Source organism: Tauraco erythrolophus, chromosome 23 (genome assembly GCF_009769465.1).
Source record: "Tauraco erythrolophus isolate bTauEry1 chromosome 23, bTauEry1.pri, whole genome shotgun sequence".
Taxonomy (NCBI): domain Eukaryota; kingdom Metazoa; phylum Chordata; class Aves; order Musophagiformes; family Musophagidae; genus Tauraco; species Tauraco erythrolophus.
The window spans coordinates 3,017,179-3,034,280 of NC_141487.1; the positions used below are offsets into that span (position 1 = coordinate 3,017,179).

The 17,102-nt window shown below is 45.4% G+C and overlaps 1 protein-coding gene across 1 annotated transcript in view; it reads right to left on the reverse strand.

Moving 5' to 3' along the window:
• KAZN (kazrin, periplakin interacting protein) overlaps window positions 1–14,318 on the reverse strand; it is a 200,291-nt gene extending 185,973 nt beyond the window's left edge. Inside the window, exon 1 of the mRNA XM_086625634.1 lies at window positions 14,198–14,318. Within this exon, the coding sequence (XP_086481760.1) occupies window positions 14,198–14,318 (121 nt within the window). The remainder of the gene's footprint in view (window positions 1–14,197) is intronic.
• Between the last annotated feature and the right edge of the window lie 2,784 nt (window positions 14,319–17,102).

The following is a 17,102-nucleotide window of genomic DNA, read 5'->3' on the forward strand; positions in this document are numbered from 1 at the left end:
AGTGAGATATAAGTGGTAAAACAATCAAGGATATTTGTAAAATAAGCACAAACAGAAAAGACCACCTAGTCATTGGAAATTCAGCAAGGAAAACAGCTAATACTTGTACAAAGAATCTTGCTTTTCTGTAAAGATTTGATTTCCCCCAAGGGCTGATATATATGCCTTGACAAAAGGTCTGTCCAATTTGGTCGTAATCCCACAGACCAAGGGGTTAATTATGTGTAAGTTTACTTAATTATTCACCCATTTATTAACCACATCAGCTCTACAAAATATGGCAAGCGCTCCTCACACACGTTACTCTTTAAAGCAACCCTAGCAGCTTATTTCTCATCGTATGCTTATTCCTGTTTATTAAAGGACATAAAAGATAACACGGCGCCACAGCAGGTACTTCAAAAACATTTCACAACACGTGCAAAAATATACCCTGAAGGGAAGTATCTTACAGTGGACACACTTTTTTCCATGTGGCAAAAGAACTGAAAGAAGCCATTCATCAGCCTCATGACCACTTCCAAGTCCAGGAGATCATGGCTTTGAGGTGGTAACAAGAGTGACTTTAAATAAATGCCCATCCTTCCTCATTTTTGCTGTAGCCCGTCACTAGGTCGGGTTCGTACCGTGCCGTGTCCCCCCCCCGCAGGCTTTCCCAGGGGGTACTTAAGGAGAACACGGGCTGTGTGCCGCTCCTCATCACATTGACCTTTCCATCGCTCGGCACTCAGATTAGCTGTTCTTTGCAAGAGCGCCACAAAAACGCTGTCACATCTCACTGACAAGACTAGAGAAGTCTGAGTAGACCATCAAGCCACGACAAATCATCGTCCGGATGATGCATTAGAGCGCTAATGGTTTAGACTTGTAAAGGGTGGGGAAAAAAACTAGTAACACAGACAGAAAATGAAACACGGAGGTTATTGCCTAACAAGAAACGTCATAACTAACTCTCAGGTTGCTTTTGGAGAACAGCTAGCCCAGCCTCAGGTGCATTTGCTGACCAGAAAAAAAAAAAAAAAAAAAAAATCAGGTTGAAGAATCTCCAGCTAATCAACCTCTTTCTCTCTGATCCTACCATCGTCCCTCATGCTCGGTGGCCCAGGACTTCTAACAGCCCCAACAAGTGCTGCATGAACACCCACAGCTCATCCTGCGTGGTGGGGTCTCCCAACACTCAGGTTTGGAGTCGGGTTGCTGTGATCTTAAGGAACACATCAGCTAATTGGAAGAGCTCTTTCTTCGGAGATGTTCAATACAACTCCTCCCTGGTCCAGACCCAGAAGATGCCAAGGCCTCCTCACACACAAGAGCCACATTTTCCCTAATTTTTTTTTCCCAGAAAAATAATCAGTAATAATATCACATATGTAATAACGTAATATGTTACAATAAAAATAATATCACAGCTAAATGCTTGATTATCTCCTGCATAGATGGAAAATAGTTGGATGAGAAACTACAAGAGACACTGTGCTGTGTTGGCAAACGATGGATGAGAGAGGAAGTTTCTAGACAAGCTATTGGTGGGAAAAACCCTCAGGGCTGAGAGCTGGCAGCTGCGTCTGAGAAGTGAAATGGTACCTCTGTACCTACCAAAAATGAGGAAAAACCTGCGTTCCTCAGGTATGCCATGTGTAAAATGGGAATAAACAAATAACGTTTCATCAAGAATGTTGCAATATTTATTATTCCCTCATGTTAGTTGAACTAATTAATAATATAAGAGTTATTGAGAGCTATTCCCCAACAGGATTACCACTGAATTATGAGAGTAATTGTTCACCGGAACTTTATTTAGCTAAAACCTCTTCTCTGGCAAGAAATTCGATGTGCAGCTTGCCCTGAGCTTCAATCACATAATTATTTTAGGGTGAGTTATTTCTGACCTGGGAAACTCCATGTTTCCTTGGGGTACTGCAAGCAACACCAAGCAGTAATTTCTTTTTCCTTGCACTTATCCATGACGCAAAGACTTTTGTCATTTCCTTGGTCACACTGTCCGAGCATCGATCCGAAACACGCACCAGGCAAAATCCTACGTTAAGCACAGCGTGCGTGCTCCAGGCCAATTTCAGATCATCTTCTCCAATACGAAGCTGAGTTAAATCAAACTGATGCAGTCCAGAAGAATTCTCAAGGTTGTCTGGGACCTCAAATAAAACTTTTACGCAGGGCACAATTATATAAAAACTCATTTACGAATTTGGACTGATCCCCAGAAGCATGAGAGGCCCTTCATGTGACTCTTGTAAGAGTTACAGTTTCCCAAAATATTTTTTATTTCCTTGAAACGCCTTTTTTTTTTTTTAAAGCAAAGTGGCAGATAGCAGATCTATTGCTAAGAGAAGAATAATTTTTCTTTATGGGTTTTGCTCTTCAGTTTGGGAGCCTTCAACACATGCAACTAAGTGAATTCTCACAATAGAAAAAGCCATAGGCACAAAAGCTCTGATTTTCAAATTTTTGTTTCCTTTATGATTTTTTAATTTTATTTTCTTTACTGCAGGTGAGATCACCACCACATGATTCATAGAGCCGAACATTTCTTGGGCTTAAATTCTCAGGACACATTTGATTTATACCAAATGTGGCCTATTTGATAAACCAAATGCTGTTGCTGCTTGTAATCATCAAATTACATTAAATTAGCCTCATTACCCTGAAACGAACCTAAATCTGTACAGATTAGCTAACCTGATACAGCTATCATCTCATGGAATCGGATTTCAGCCTAGGATCTGCCAGACCCATTCGCACACCCCAAAGAGCCCCCACCCATCCTTGAGATAATCACGAGCTACCAGCAAAGGAGAATTTGACTGTCAGAGCTGCACAGTTGGTATTAGTGCGGGCTGAACAAATGGATGGGAAGTAGCCTGGAGCACAGAACAGCATCACTCGATGCCGCAAATTGGGGAGAATCACCAGCAAGCAGCTCACGTTGCAGGTGTCTTGCCACCAGCAAGAGCCCAGCACTGGGCAGGAGACCGCAGGGAGCGCAGGAGAGCCCCAGTGCCAGTCCTGGTGTGTGGCTGTGGTTTCATAGAACGGTTTGGGTTGGAAGGGACCTTCAAGATCACCTATTTCCAACCCCCCTGCCATGGGCAGGGACACCCCGCACTACACCAGGTTGCCCAAAGCCTCATCCAACCTGGCCTTGAACACTTCCAGGGATGGGGCAGCCACAACTTCTCTGGGCAACTTGTGCCAGTGCCTCACCACCCTCATTGTAAAAAATTTCTTCCTTAGATCTCATCTCAATCTCCCTTCTTCCAGTGTAAAGCCATTGCCCCTTGTCCTATCACTTTTCAATGCAGTACAAACATTTTTTGCATCCATAAACTCCAAGAAGAATTCCATGGAAGGCAGCTCTGCTTTGCAGCGTACTCTGCCTCCCTCTCCTGGCCTGTTCCCAGGCGTTGTATAAAGCAAAAACTCTGGTGCAAAGTTAAACGAGAGCAGCATTAGCCAGATTAAGATATTTGTCCATTTCAGATGCCCAAAGCCTATAGATGAAAAAAGCGGAGCCCCGCGGAAATCCTTCCCGTCATTAACCTACCGACCCCGCACTGAGACTTAGAGAAACAGATTTTGCCCTGGACTGGCAGCTGTAACAAACACCCAACAAAAGGAAAGATAAGAGACAAGCCAAAACTCCAATAATCCCTGTTTAAGATCACAAGCACGGGTATCAAAGCCCAACAATTTCTACTCAGCCTTTCTTAAAAGAAACGATTACAATCACCCTCTCTCATTAATCATTTTAAACTGATTACAAAACGCACTCCCAAAAGAAAAGTGGGGGAGAAAAAAAAAAAAAAATCATCAATCTTAAGCCATGATTCCCTAATTCAATCAACTAGAATGATACAGCAAACCTCAAGTGAAACATTATCAAGCTCAGTGAAAGTTAAGCGTAACAAAATCCCTCCCTCCACAGGGAATCGTTAACTTTCCTGGAGCGCAGTCAAACAGCACTGGGGTATTCCCAGGTAACTGGAGCCAGCTGAATTAGAGAAGCTAAAGGGAAGGGGGGGAAAAAAAAAAAGCAAACAAAAAAACACACACAGCCAAAAATCCCCCGTTCTACTTACAAAGCAATGCAGCAGCTCCAGCCTGTATTTTTGTTTTTATGCAGATAAACATAAATGTATGCTTAGTTGTTGGCTACATTTACATTTTCAGACTTCTAGATGTATCCAGAATACAGTAAAACGCTGAAGATCAATAGAATACTTAGCATTAGCTGCAATTGGATCCATGCAGTTAGATTCTGGAAAATCTCATTTGTATTTTAAACTTTCCTGCCTGTACTTTGCCATCAAAGCTGGACGTTATATTGTCTTTGCTTTTATCCACACGGTGAACAAGAGATATCAAATGGGAGAAAGATGCTCGTGAAACCATGGCGCTCCTTTTGGCCACCTCTGATTGGTAGGAACATCAAATTTTAAATCAAAATCCAGAACTTCATGGAAAAACATCTCACCTCTGAAATGCCTTTTCTGGGGTTCCTGCACATGTATAAATTTTTACAGGAGTTAATCCAATTTAACCAATTGTGAATGTTAAATCACCCTGCTGGCTCATTTACAGTTTGCCTCGAAGATAAAAGCTTTTACTGCATCTGCAAAAAGCAGCATTTTGCTGTTTACAGAAAATAAATCCCAGCTTATCAATTCAGGTAGCTGACACAGCTCTTGATCTATTTGCTGTACTTACTGCGTGATTTACTAAAGCCCTGGTTCTTGGGGAGGAGGGCAAGAAAATCTCAGCTTTCAGTTAAGATATTACACTTATTTACAGAGGACATTTAGAAACATAAATCCAAGCCCAAAATGTCTTTTTCTTACTTTTTTTTTTTTTTTAAAGAGCAACCAGCTCAGCTGGGGCTGCCCATACCAGTAGCCTGACTGAAATCCATAGGAATTATAGGAATTTGTGAGGATGGCTCATTGGTTTTCAAGTCAGCCTGTTATCAGCACATTAACAAACACGCAGCAAACAGATAGATAAGCTTGTGAAAAACAAACTACTCTCAGTTCTGCAACAGGAAATGTATTCCCCAAACTGAATATATTAAAAAAAAAAAACAACCAAACACAAAACCACCAAATCTTCTGTTCCCTTGCAAACATTTGTGCTCTCTCTCAGAATACATTTCACAAAATAGATTATTTTTTTTTCCCAAAAAACTTTTTTCATTTAAAAACAAGTGCTTGATAAGAAATCAGGACCTCTGCACTGCAGAAGGAGTCGCCAGCACAGCAGTCACTGGGGGTCAGCACTGCAGCAGAAAGGACATTTATATAAAACATACCAGCTTTTCTAGAAAAAACCAGAATTATTCAAGTTGTGGGTACCAGCCACAGGCACGTACAGACTGATGGAGAGCTGTGTCCGAGAGAGGGGCTGGATTATTTATTGAGATTTTTTAAAATCACAGACGGAGCTATTTTTTAATGAGTCCTTTGCCATTGTTACTGGCCTGCAGGTGAAAGGAGGAGGAGGAGGAAGCTCAACCCCTTTGCAATCATAGAAATGACACGTTGATTTAACCTGTTGTTTGACACGTAACTGGAATTTTCCCAGACTAAAGAGAGCCCTTCAGGCACACTGTGCTGGAGATTCTTAACACAGCAGGGAAAATAAGACAACTCTCTTGGCAACCTGCTAACATAATATCCAGTGAGACTGAAAACCTTTTCAACAGTTACTGGAAGGAATATCCTCAGGAAATGCCCAGAAAGACTTTGGTACCTCCAATGAGGGGGTAACTTTGCAGACAAAGTGCGATTCACTTGGGGTGTAAAGCTGTGTGTCAGGGGCTGGTAAATGATGAAAAGAGTAAATTATCATTCCTAGAGCTCTGTGCTGCCACAGCCAGGTCGCTCTTATTATTTCCAATTCATTTAAAGGAGCTGAAGTACCTTTGCACCACACTGCACCTGCCCTGCAAAGCTCCCAGCCCGCTCAGGAAAGCGTTAAATCCTTGTTTAAAGCCTAAAGAAGTGACTTGTACACTCCCAGTTAAACACACAAGTACTGTTTATCATGGAAACACGAGGGTTTTGTGTTAGACATTTGTCAAAGCAGCCTTGAATGCTGAACACAGACCAATAAAATCAAGGAATCCCCACGTATTAGAGCAATCCTGACAACCACTGCTTTGGAAGATCTCAGCAGGGTTGCAGGGGGATGTAGGGTTTGTCCTGCCTCCCTCTGCTCGGGCAAACCGCTGCTGGGAGATACAGCTGTTGCCTGTAATTCCCAGCCCTTCCAGATACAGACGTGTTTGGATCAAGCATTACAGAAAACACCACGTAACCAGGTCCTGGAGTGGCAGCACGCAAAAATAAATCACATTCACCAAGGGGTGGAACAGATGGAGAATGGTATGGGAGCGAAGAATAACTCCTGGGAATTCTGCAGGAGGTGTCTCAGAGTCACCGTGTACCATCAGTCAGCATCCTTAGGGTTATTTTTGGCAAATCTGAGGCTGAGCTATTTAATTTTGCAGCCCCTGAAGCACGCTGCACCTTCCTTTCGGTGTCTGCAAAAAATCAAGCTAATAATAAGCACCTCTGCAAGATAAACCTGAGCCGCTCAAACGAGGGGCAGAAACTATTTTTATCCATGCAGAGATGCTGCAGGGAGAACGAAGTCTCATTTTGCCGCAAGCCCTGCGTACACCCGGAGCAGCAGATGCCTTTTGTTTTGCCAAAAGCCTTTACAGACACACTCAGCGTTTCCTGAAATTGAACTTATTTACTTTTTTATCCATTTAGATGAGTGCAGCAGTTCCAGCCTCCTTGGCGAGTGGCGGCTGGCACCGCACACAGAGCACAACACGTCGTGCTGCAGACAGCGGGACCGGCGGCACTTGGTCCCCGTAACCCCCATCCAGCCATGGATCACGGCACCGAAAGCCACCAGAGAACGTTAAGCCCATGTACGGGACATCATGGAGCGTAATCGCATCGCACAAGTAATCGGGTGATGGGGAAAAAGGGAACGGTGGAAATACAAATAAATTCAATTACCTGGAACTTACTCTCAACACAAGAGGCAGCGAAGCCCCTTTGGCAGAGCAGCACTAATGAAGAGCTTGTATTGAGATGAAGGAGCTGGATAATTCCAAGTTCACCATCTCTAGCAGCTTTACTGGGAGCTGTCTAAAAGGGGGTTTTGGATCAAGTCTTACAGAATGATATCACAAAAAACGCTCAGATGCATCAGCTGATAACACAGCCCTCGTGTACAACCCACGACCTTTGGGACACAGCAATATTTTCTTTCTCTTCTGCAGAAAAACCATTGGTTTCTCTATCCCAACCTATTTTCTCTTTCCACAGAGGTCTGATGACGCTACATTTTCATTCCCAAAACTAAGAGAACTCAAACATAGTTCATAGAATCATAGAACGGTTAGAATTGGAAGCGACCTCAAAGATCATCTAATTCCAACCCCCCTGCCATGGGCAGGGACACCCTCCACCGCACCAGGTTGCCCAAAGCCTCATCCCACCTGGCCTTGAACACTGCCAGGGATGGGGCAGCCTCAGCTTCTCTGGGCAACCTGTTCCAGTGCCTCACCATCCTCAGAGTGAAAAATTTCTTCCTTAGATCTAATCTAAATCTCCCCTCTTTCAGTTTAAAGCCATTGCCCCTTGTCCTATCACTACACACCCTTGTAAAAAGTCCCTCTCCAGCTTTCCTGTAGCCCCTTTAGGTACTGGAAGGCTGCAATAAGATCACCCTGGAGCCTTCTCTTCTCCAGAGAGTTTCCTCATCTCGTACAACTCCATGTATTTTATTTTATTTCATTCAAAGCCAGGATTACATATAGATATTTCAGGAGTATCGTGTTCTGGCTCTGCAGGAATGTTTTGTTTTGGAAAGGCTCAAACACTTTTAATTTCATCATCGCAGCCGCTGCATTAGTCAGGATGACCAAGCACGGAGGCAATACCTCAGCCTCTTTCCGCTGATTTCCCACTTTAAACATCGATGGCCTGAATACTTTCCAGCAAAATACCTTCATTATTTCATATCAGAATTTAGGCAACTTAAAAATACCCCCTTACACAATCCTCAACTAGCCATATCAAAAATCCCCACCTTCCGTAAAATGGGATAAAGCCATAGTAAAGGCAAATGCCTTGCTTATCGCCTTCTAACAATGCACGGCCATTAAAATTGCCTCAAAGACCTCCAAAGAAAGAGAGGATAACTAATTCATGTTGGTAGCTGCAAATCTAATCATACGCATGTTCCAGTTCATTATTTTGGTGTCATAAAAATATGATGGTTGCTTTCAATTTGAAGGAATTATATCCTTATACTTTGCTATTCATGAACATCAGTTGACAAAACCAAATTTGTCCGTCAGGAGCGCGGATGAACACTATCCATAATTTAATCAGGAGTAAATCAGCTGGCAAGTGCTTGCTACACAGATGCTGTAATAATTGAGTCTCTCTATTCAGATGACAGGGAACAGTTTATATTTAATTTATGCAAAGAGAAGTATTTCCAGTATTTTCTTTCTGTTTTCTGTTGTTGGGGTTTTTTGTCAGATATTTCAGGGCATATGGCAGTCCTATACCTTTTGGAAAAGCTTTTCCTCTCAATTTGAAGAATAAGCCCCTCCTGCTGTGTATTATATGTATAGAAGTAGGTATGTACATCTAATTTCATACTTATTGGTATGCCCACGGTCACTGTCCCCTCCTCCCTCCCATGGCTGCTCTGGTCTGGTCTGGTTTTAAGGAGATTAACCATATCTATGTGGATTTGTCCAGCACCAGGGTCTCTCCCGTGGGATAGAAGTAACAGAGGAGTTGCCGGGCCATGGCAAGGGTGAGCAGCAGACTCATGGCCCTGGGCATCACGCTCAGCTCCCGCTGCTGCTACCTGTTCCACCAGGTCCCAGATGTCCAGAGTACTACTTTGGGGAATATAGCACCAGATCCATCATTGGAAATGTGGATTTAGCTGCAGCCTGAGTCCAGATTTCCCCACTTCTTTAATACCCAGACATCCCACATCCTCCTTTTTGGAAAATACTGCTTTTCTTCCCTATTCCAAGCAGGTACAATCCATCACCCTCAGGACACAATCTACTATTTGGTCATTAGAAAGAGCTGAGCTCTGCTGTAAGAGAGCCCTGACCCATCCTCTCAGCCACCCACCGCAATTCCCATGAGCTTTTCAAGTCTGAAAAAAGAAAGAAAAAAAAAAAAACAACAAAACAAAAACAGGAAAACCACTCACAGAGAAATCCTCCAATCTGCTACACCCCATTTTGCTCACTGAAAAACATTCTCTATCGATTTCTCATGCACTTCACATTAATATTTCTAGAGTGTTAGCTAGTCATTTTCTTTTTTGCCTCTGCCCTTCGGAGCCCTGGGCAGCACCCCCGGGTCACCTGCGGCTTCCCGAGCAGAGTCACATCAGCACAATGTTTGTGTGATCAGAAGGAGAACGATGTAAACCAATAAAAGGTAGAAACAGCAAGTGAACTCCATCCAGGAAGCCCTGACTGCTGTTTTGCTCCTGGGGAGCACAGCGCTACCTAATAAAGTGAAGAGAGATAAATGTCACTTTTTTTTTATCCCTCATAACAGCTCATTCCACTGAGTGGGAAAGAAAAACAATAATGATCTTCCCATTTCATTTCTGTGGCTCTCTAATCTATTCAGCTCGGGCAGGAGCACGTCATCTGTCAAGGAGGATTTTTACTTATTGCTTTTCTAGGGGGAGATAAATGACTTTTCCTCCTAGTGCTGGAGCTGGCCCTGGAGAGAATCAGGTTATTCCGTTCTCCCCTAAAACACAAAACTCAATGGGCTTTTGGAGTAGTTTTTTTCCTGTCGTTTCAGAAAAAGAAGGGTTCGGGTTTTATCAAAACAACACCTTTTTCTCCACCAACACACACCAGGTTATTGAGCATGACAATGCCCTGCACAGAAGGTTAGCAGGGATCTCATCTACACGTTCCCAAGCACCACCATGATGAGCACAGAGATTTATGCCGGTTGCTTTCAGGCTGCTGAAGCCTGACACCGTACCAGGACGTAGACTTGGATGGCAGCTCCAACCCAAGGGAACAGAAATCTTCAAGAGCAGGAAGGTTTAGTAAAAGGACCGAGCTTATCTCACCTCACCCACCTCATACCTGCTCCTGCTGCTTATTTCCCCCAAACTAGGAAATCTGCTCCTACACAGACCTAACCTGGAGCACACTCATTAACCAAGACTGCTGCAATTATCATTGGAACCAAAGTCTCTTTGCTACACACGGACACACATCGTCTTCTCTCAGGAGAGCAAATGAAACAACTTGTTACCATGAAAAATTTATTATTGTCTAATGCACGTAGGAAACCTAACACGCTAAGGAACACATTTCCAGCCCTGATTCCGTGTGGTCTCAAACCAAGCCATGCAAGCAAATTTTATGCTGACTGTTTTCTCTTGTTGTCCGCGGGAGGAGAGAAGAGCTGCCACAAAAGCTTTGCTCAAATGCTCTCGTAGCTGGAGCCTGAGCTCACCCAAGTGTTGTACCTAAGGAAACCCAGGACCAGAAAGGATGGCAGCTTTGATGTGAACCCATTAAATCACCTTTCACTGTACGTACGTGGCAGAAATTGAGAGAGCAACATGGCTCCCTACGTAGAATCACAGAATGGAATGGTTTGGGTTGGAAGGACCTCAAACTTTGCATCATATCCTTGATTTTCTACTTGGTAGCCAAACCAAACTCACATTCATTTGCAGGTCAACCATCAGAGTGGGATAAAAAACACACATACCAGATAACATATATGTAATTGAAAGATAATATGTAGAAGTTTCAGTGCAACATCTTAAAGTCCAGATGATTTTCATATTACTTAAGCCCTCTTGTTCATTCAGGTCACATCTTGAATTGAGTTCCTTATTTCATAACCAGTGGAAAATTAACTGACAAGGTAGGAAAAAAAAATTGGGAGCATCTGAGAGCCAAAGAATTAATGGAAAATGACAATCTAGTGAAGCAGTGAGTCAGAGAATAATACATGGCGATAAGTCCAGAAAACTACATTATGCTGAGCAAGTTGCTTGGAATTTGCCGACGTACAAAGAAAGTGGTTTCTCTGCTAAGCCTGATCCTTCAAGAGGGCCCTCAACTCTCCTTGAGATCAGGTCTCACTCCATATATTCATTGCTTCATGGGAGGGCAGGGGGGAAATACCCTTCAAATTTTCAGTCTCCCTCATTTTTACATTTGGTAGTGCCAATCATAAAACTTTCAGACTTTTTTTTTTTTTACATTCAGAAATTGGCATATGGAAAAAAAAAAAAGAGAGCCTTTCATTCTGGATTTGGCAAAATTTATAGCAAGAATCTGTGTCAGATTCAAACCCATGCTTCAAACAAGAAAGATACTCCAGCATTGCCTGGTGGACAGGACTTTTAGCTAAAATCACGAAGATTTAGGACTGGGTTATGAAGACAACCTCTTTCTCAATTACTCCTTTTGGAAATCATCAGCCCCATAGTTAGGTTGGACCAGATGAAAAACCAACCAACCTGCATGGCTTGCCCATGAAATAAAGACCTTTTTCTCTGAGCTGCACAGAAAACTTTTCAAGTCTCCCACTGAATGGGAAGATGTGCAGCTGGCAGAAGAAAAGTCAACTTCCAAGACGTCTAATATTTGTTTTTCAGAGGAAGTTAGTACAGAGCAGCATTAGGTGAGAGGGAGCACACATCTGCTACAGGGTGCCATGCTTTCTGCCCCGAGGACAGATTCTGCCGCACAAAACCTAAGGCACATTCTGCCAGCAGACCCCAGCTGTTTTTTGGAGGTGCTTTGGAGGACAAGAGTCCTTATAATGAAGGCAGAATCTATAGAAAATCTTTCCAGGTGGTACGTGAAAACTGTGCTGTCAAGTCTGTGATTTATATAGAGCTCAGCATTTCTTCAGGCACATAGTTTGACATTTAATTAAGGCCAGAACCTCTATCATTCAAGCACGACAGTGTTATTAAAAAAGCCCAAATGTCACCAGCAACAGTGATGGGTGTCCTCAGCCTTGCTGGTGAATTTGGACTATACAGGTCAGAACTTGACTCCACAGAACTCCTCAGAAATTGATAGTGCAAAAGAATCACTGGGGAGAGATCTGGTTTTATGGTTTATAAAGGGACCTGCACAGCCATATGTGGTGTGGAGCCCTTTCATGGCTCTGTCCCAAATGACGTGTTCAGAGGCATAGGAGACAGCCAAGTCCCTGGAGCTTGGTATCCCAAACCCGTATGCACTCCACTTTCCTCAGAGCATCTTTCCTGCCCACTCTAAAACAACAGAGTATGGGGACAGCTCAGGTAGCCAAGATTTGTAAGGCCCTATAAAAACACACACATCCACAAACGCATCAGCTACAGTTCTGCTCTCGGGTATATTGAGTATTTATGGCAAAAGGCACACAAACAGAAAGCTCACGCAGACAAAAATCACCCAAACACATCATCTACTCATTCACTTTGAATGTCAGTGATGTTGGTGGCAGCTGTCCTTACACTGCACTTCACCTGGTACCTGAGAAGGCATCTAGAAAATCCTACAACAATGATCCGTCAGAAGGAAGAAAATCTTAATGTTGAGTTACTGAGGTGGAATTCAAAAGCCCTGGATTCACAGGGCTCCTCTCTGGCATTTCCCCTGTAAGAAAGGGAAAGGAAAAGCAAACCAAACTAAAATCACCACCTGTGGTTTCCCACCTGGTTGGTCTTAACCCCACTCCTGAGTGAGCAATTTGTTTTCCAAATGACTTCCTCACACATCTCGCCTTTACGTAACATCTGACATAACGGAGCCACAGCCTTTGGACTCATCCCAGGCCATATAATATGAAAGATTAATACTAAGCCCTCTTGAAAACTGCCTGACGTTTCCCTGGAGGCAGCAGCATGATCCCAGGCTTGATTAACTGAGCAATTGTCAGCTAACGAGTCATTCTCCCAGCTCAACCTGTGAAAGTATTACCAGAGGCACAACAGAAGTCGCACGGACATCTGCAGCGCGACCCTAATACGTAATATTTTGGATCTTGCTACGTAAATAGGAACACTGCAATCCAAACACCATGAGCTACAGAATTGGCTGGGGAAAAGAGAGAGAAAGAGGGGATCGGACACTTTGGAGAACATATTTGCTAAGATATATGCACCATCACAACCGCTAATAAGAAAGTACTGGTAGGTCTGAGTAAAATGAGCCCTAGAAATTCAGAGCAAGTGTTGTTCTGCTATCATCACAAAAACCCAGGCTTTCTCCACAGCTGTAAGTAAATAAATACATCCATTCTGAGAGCTCCCTGTAAGCAGGGAGAGGAAAAAGAGAGCAAGTCTTGTAAAATTCACTATGCCAACCTATTTGTCTCGGGTATAAGGAGGATGCTAGTGCAAAGCTCTGGGGCACTTAACGGACCAGTGGGTCAGAGCACCTGTGCAGGGCACGTAAGGAAGCAAGAGGCAAAAGAAGAAAATTTGGGACTAGTTACATTACACACTCCTTCCTTAACACCCAAAAAGCATAGAAAACAGATGATCAGGCCCGTTTGTAGAGACATTATGAACATATGAAAACAACTGGGAACAGGAGCGGAGCTTCTAGGTGCCACGGTAACACAAACAGCCAGCAAAAGCAAAGGAAACAAACCAAACACTTTGTCCTTCATACAGCTCAATACCAAGGCGGAGATCTGCACACCAAGAGATGCTCTGTACTGAAACACCCACCCTCCAAACCAACAAATCAACCTCCAGTTTGAATGTGGTTATTTTGAAATTGGAAAAATTGCTATACAGGTTGTGCACATACCCAAACATAATGGTAACTTTCACTATCAGGCAAAGAGTGGCTTGTTCTGGTCCACGTTAACCCAAAACATACAATCATCCCAACCCTTGACTCGTGTTAGTAACTGTTTGGACATAAAGCTTCTAAGTGGTTTTGGGGGCAAGTTGAGGCAGGTGTGCAAACCATCACTGGGGTCATTCCAGCTTTCACATTGGAAAACACCAGGTTTTGGGAAAAACTTGGGAAACAGGGGAGGCAAGGGAAGAGATTAAGGACATAGCAGACCAGGAGGTGAGATGAAAGATGTTGAGGCTATTCACGCGCACGTTCCTCTCTTACCTGCTTCCATCAGCTGGCACTGCTGCCCGAAAACTTGCGAGAAGGTAACAGGGCCCGCCGCAGAGCCAGAGGTCACCGGAGAGGAGTCCATAGCTCTCTTTGGGTCCTTGGCGTTAGTCATGGGGCAGAGCCCAGCAGCTGCCAAAAGCCTCCTGTCCCCCCTAGGTCCTCAGCAGGCAGGAGGAGACCCCACAGAGTGACGGTGCCTCTTCTGGAGCCCGGAGGATGCTCCTTTCCCTCTTTTCAAGGGAGAGGACCAGCAGGCATGTTTCCAGTGGGGGTGTCAGTATTTCACTGAGAGTCTCTGCCCCTGCCAGGAGCTTTGCCGTGTGTCCCAGGCGGGTCTGGGGGCCTCAGGCACACACGAGCCCTCAGCGAGGATCGACCCCTCCGGGGGCACCTGCCACAGCTACAGCAAACCCACCAGTCTCTTTGCTTCTCCTCGTGGACCTGGGATGTCTAAACCCAGCAGCTACCGCGTCCATCAGCCCGGGCACATCTCTCGGGGCGACGCGGGCACTTTGTCCGTCCGTCCGTCCTTCCAGCCCGCCCCTCCGCCGAGGACGGACACTCCAAGATGCCGGAGCGCCAGGAGGAAGATCTCCGCCTCTCTCCGGGGTTTTGAGCCCAGGCTTCACCTTAGGAGGTCAGAGGAAGCTTCCAGCTGACGAAGCCGCTGGCAGCGGAGCCCCCGCACCGGCTGCCCGGGGGGTCCCCGCCTCCCCGGCGAAGCGCCGGCAGCCTCCGCTCCCGGGGGCCCGGCCGGCTCCCGCCTTAGCCCCGGCCGGGTTTATCCCTTCCTTACAGCCCTCTCCCCCCTTCCCCCAGCAACACAGCCGAGGGGGAGGAGACTGGAGCCACCCTTAAATACCGCTGCCCTGCTGCAGTCTCCCGCCCGCCCTCCCTGATGCAGCGGCTCTTCCCGGGAGCGCTCCCGGAGGCCCTGGAAGTGCTAACTCAGCCCGGCAGCGGCCCGCCGCCCGCCTTAACCCCCTCCCGCCTGCCGAGATGCTCAAGGGGAAAAGGGGAGGGAGGGGGAGAACAGCGAGGGCCGGTACCCGCCCCCCCCCACCCCCGGCCGCTGCCCACCACTTCGCCACCGGAGCTGTTTCAGCAGAAATACCGGCCGGGGGGTTGTTGCCGTGGAAAAGCAGCCAAGAGTGAACTGCCGGGAAAGTCTGGCACAGCTGATTCATCTTCGTTTTTAAAAACTCCCCCTGCCAAGGCCAGGGATGCTGACTCCCGGAGCTTGGCGTGGTTTTGCCCTCCGTGAGTCATCGGTGCTTTCCTTGGGAATCCAGCTGGGAAAACACCAACCGTGACCTGGGTGGGAACACACAACTGCCAGATGATAGCAACAGAAAGCCCAGGGCAGAGCATCCGAGTCACCTGCAGGTAGCTCAAAACCCGGGCGAGGCAGGGTGCTGCTCTCAGCCCCTTTCTGCACCCACCTGAGGCCCACAGAGGCAAAAGTGACTTGCCCAGGGACACCTGGAGAAATTTTAGCAGCTGGGAATTGATATAATACCTTCTGGGCAATGCCACTGCACAGGTGGATGCTTTATTGTGTCTGCTCCTCTCCCTGCTAGTCCAAAGAAACTTCCACAGCTGCTAAACTGGTTCTGTACTGTGGAAGCTATTGCCTCCCCTGAGATTGCTCCTTCCTGTACTGATTTATATAGTTTTAGGCTCAGATCAGCCATGGCAGGGTGCAGTCCAAACACACAGATCAGAGACATCTTTCCATGTTTATTTTGGTAAAGACACAGGGACAATTTCTGCCCTCATAAAAAGACAAAGATTTAACTTGACCGTCTTGTCTCTTGCATGGAAGAAAGGAAAAATTGGCCCATTTAGTCCAGGTATCTTCAACATTCAGGAATTTATTCCTGTGGCTCTTTATTCCTTCCTGACTCTGGTGTCTGTTTGCTCTCTCTGACCATGCCCAGCTGCCCAGAGCAAACTGTCATTTGGGCAAAGCCTGCTGATACTTGAAACCTACAAGAGCACGTTCTAAAAGTATGCAAAGTGTCAGAAAAAGCTGATACGAAAAGAGTGGTGTTCAGTTGTGTGGGAAGGGGTAAGTGAAGAGCAAAGGCACTAGAGTTGGCTCTGCCTCCAGCATCACTTGGGTGACAGGTACTGCTGGTCATGTAGCAGGAAACCCTCCCAGAGCTGCTTGGCAACTTCTCTGCAAAATCCACTGCATAGCTGCATCCGGCTCTGAAATATTAAAGCATAATTTGAAAAAAAAAAAATTATGCAAGAGGCTACCTGAAAGTCCCTTTCGCCTACTTCCTTAACAAAACTTTTCCAGCTCTTCAAGATTTCAGGGCTTTTAGTGCTGCAGAGAAATTCACAGATATATTATTCCTCCTCACCAATTCTGCTATGAATTAGGAGAGTGCATTGAAGGTTCTTGAAAAGAAAAAAAGAAACCCAACCAAAAGTCTCAGAAAATCTGTGTTCTGCAGATGCTGAGGACTCTGTCATGGGTTGGATGGGTACCCTGTGTACAGGAAAGCTTCCCAGAGAGGGAATAAAGTGGGAAAGCATTAAAGCTTGTTTGCTATTTGGTTTCTGGAGCATGCCGTGTAGCGACAGTGCTGGGGGGACGCTGGGCTCGCCCCCAGCTCCTGCTCTCCGTGGCTCCTCAGCAAGAGCAGGGGCAGGGGGTCTATATGGGGTACTGTGCATGGTGCAGCAGTTACACAACACGCTGTGCAGCCACGCTTCATTTAATGTGACCATTCGCAGCGTGCAGCCACAGGATCAAGTCAGAACACATCCCTGAAAAACAGAAAGCAAAGCAAACAAGCCCTCTTGTTTGGGCTGGTCGTGTACCTGATCTTCACTCCCAACAAAAGGCCAAGGGATGCTCCAGTTTAGCTCAGTACATTTTGCT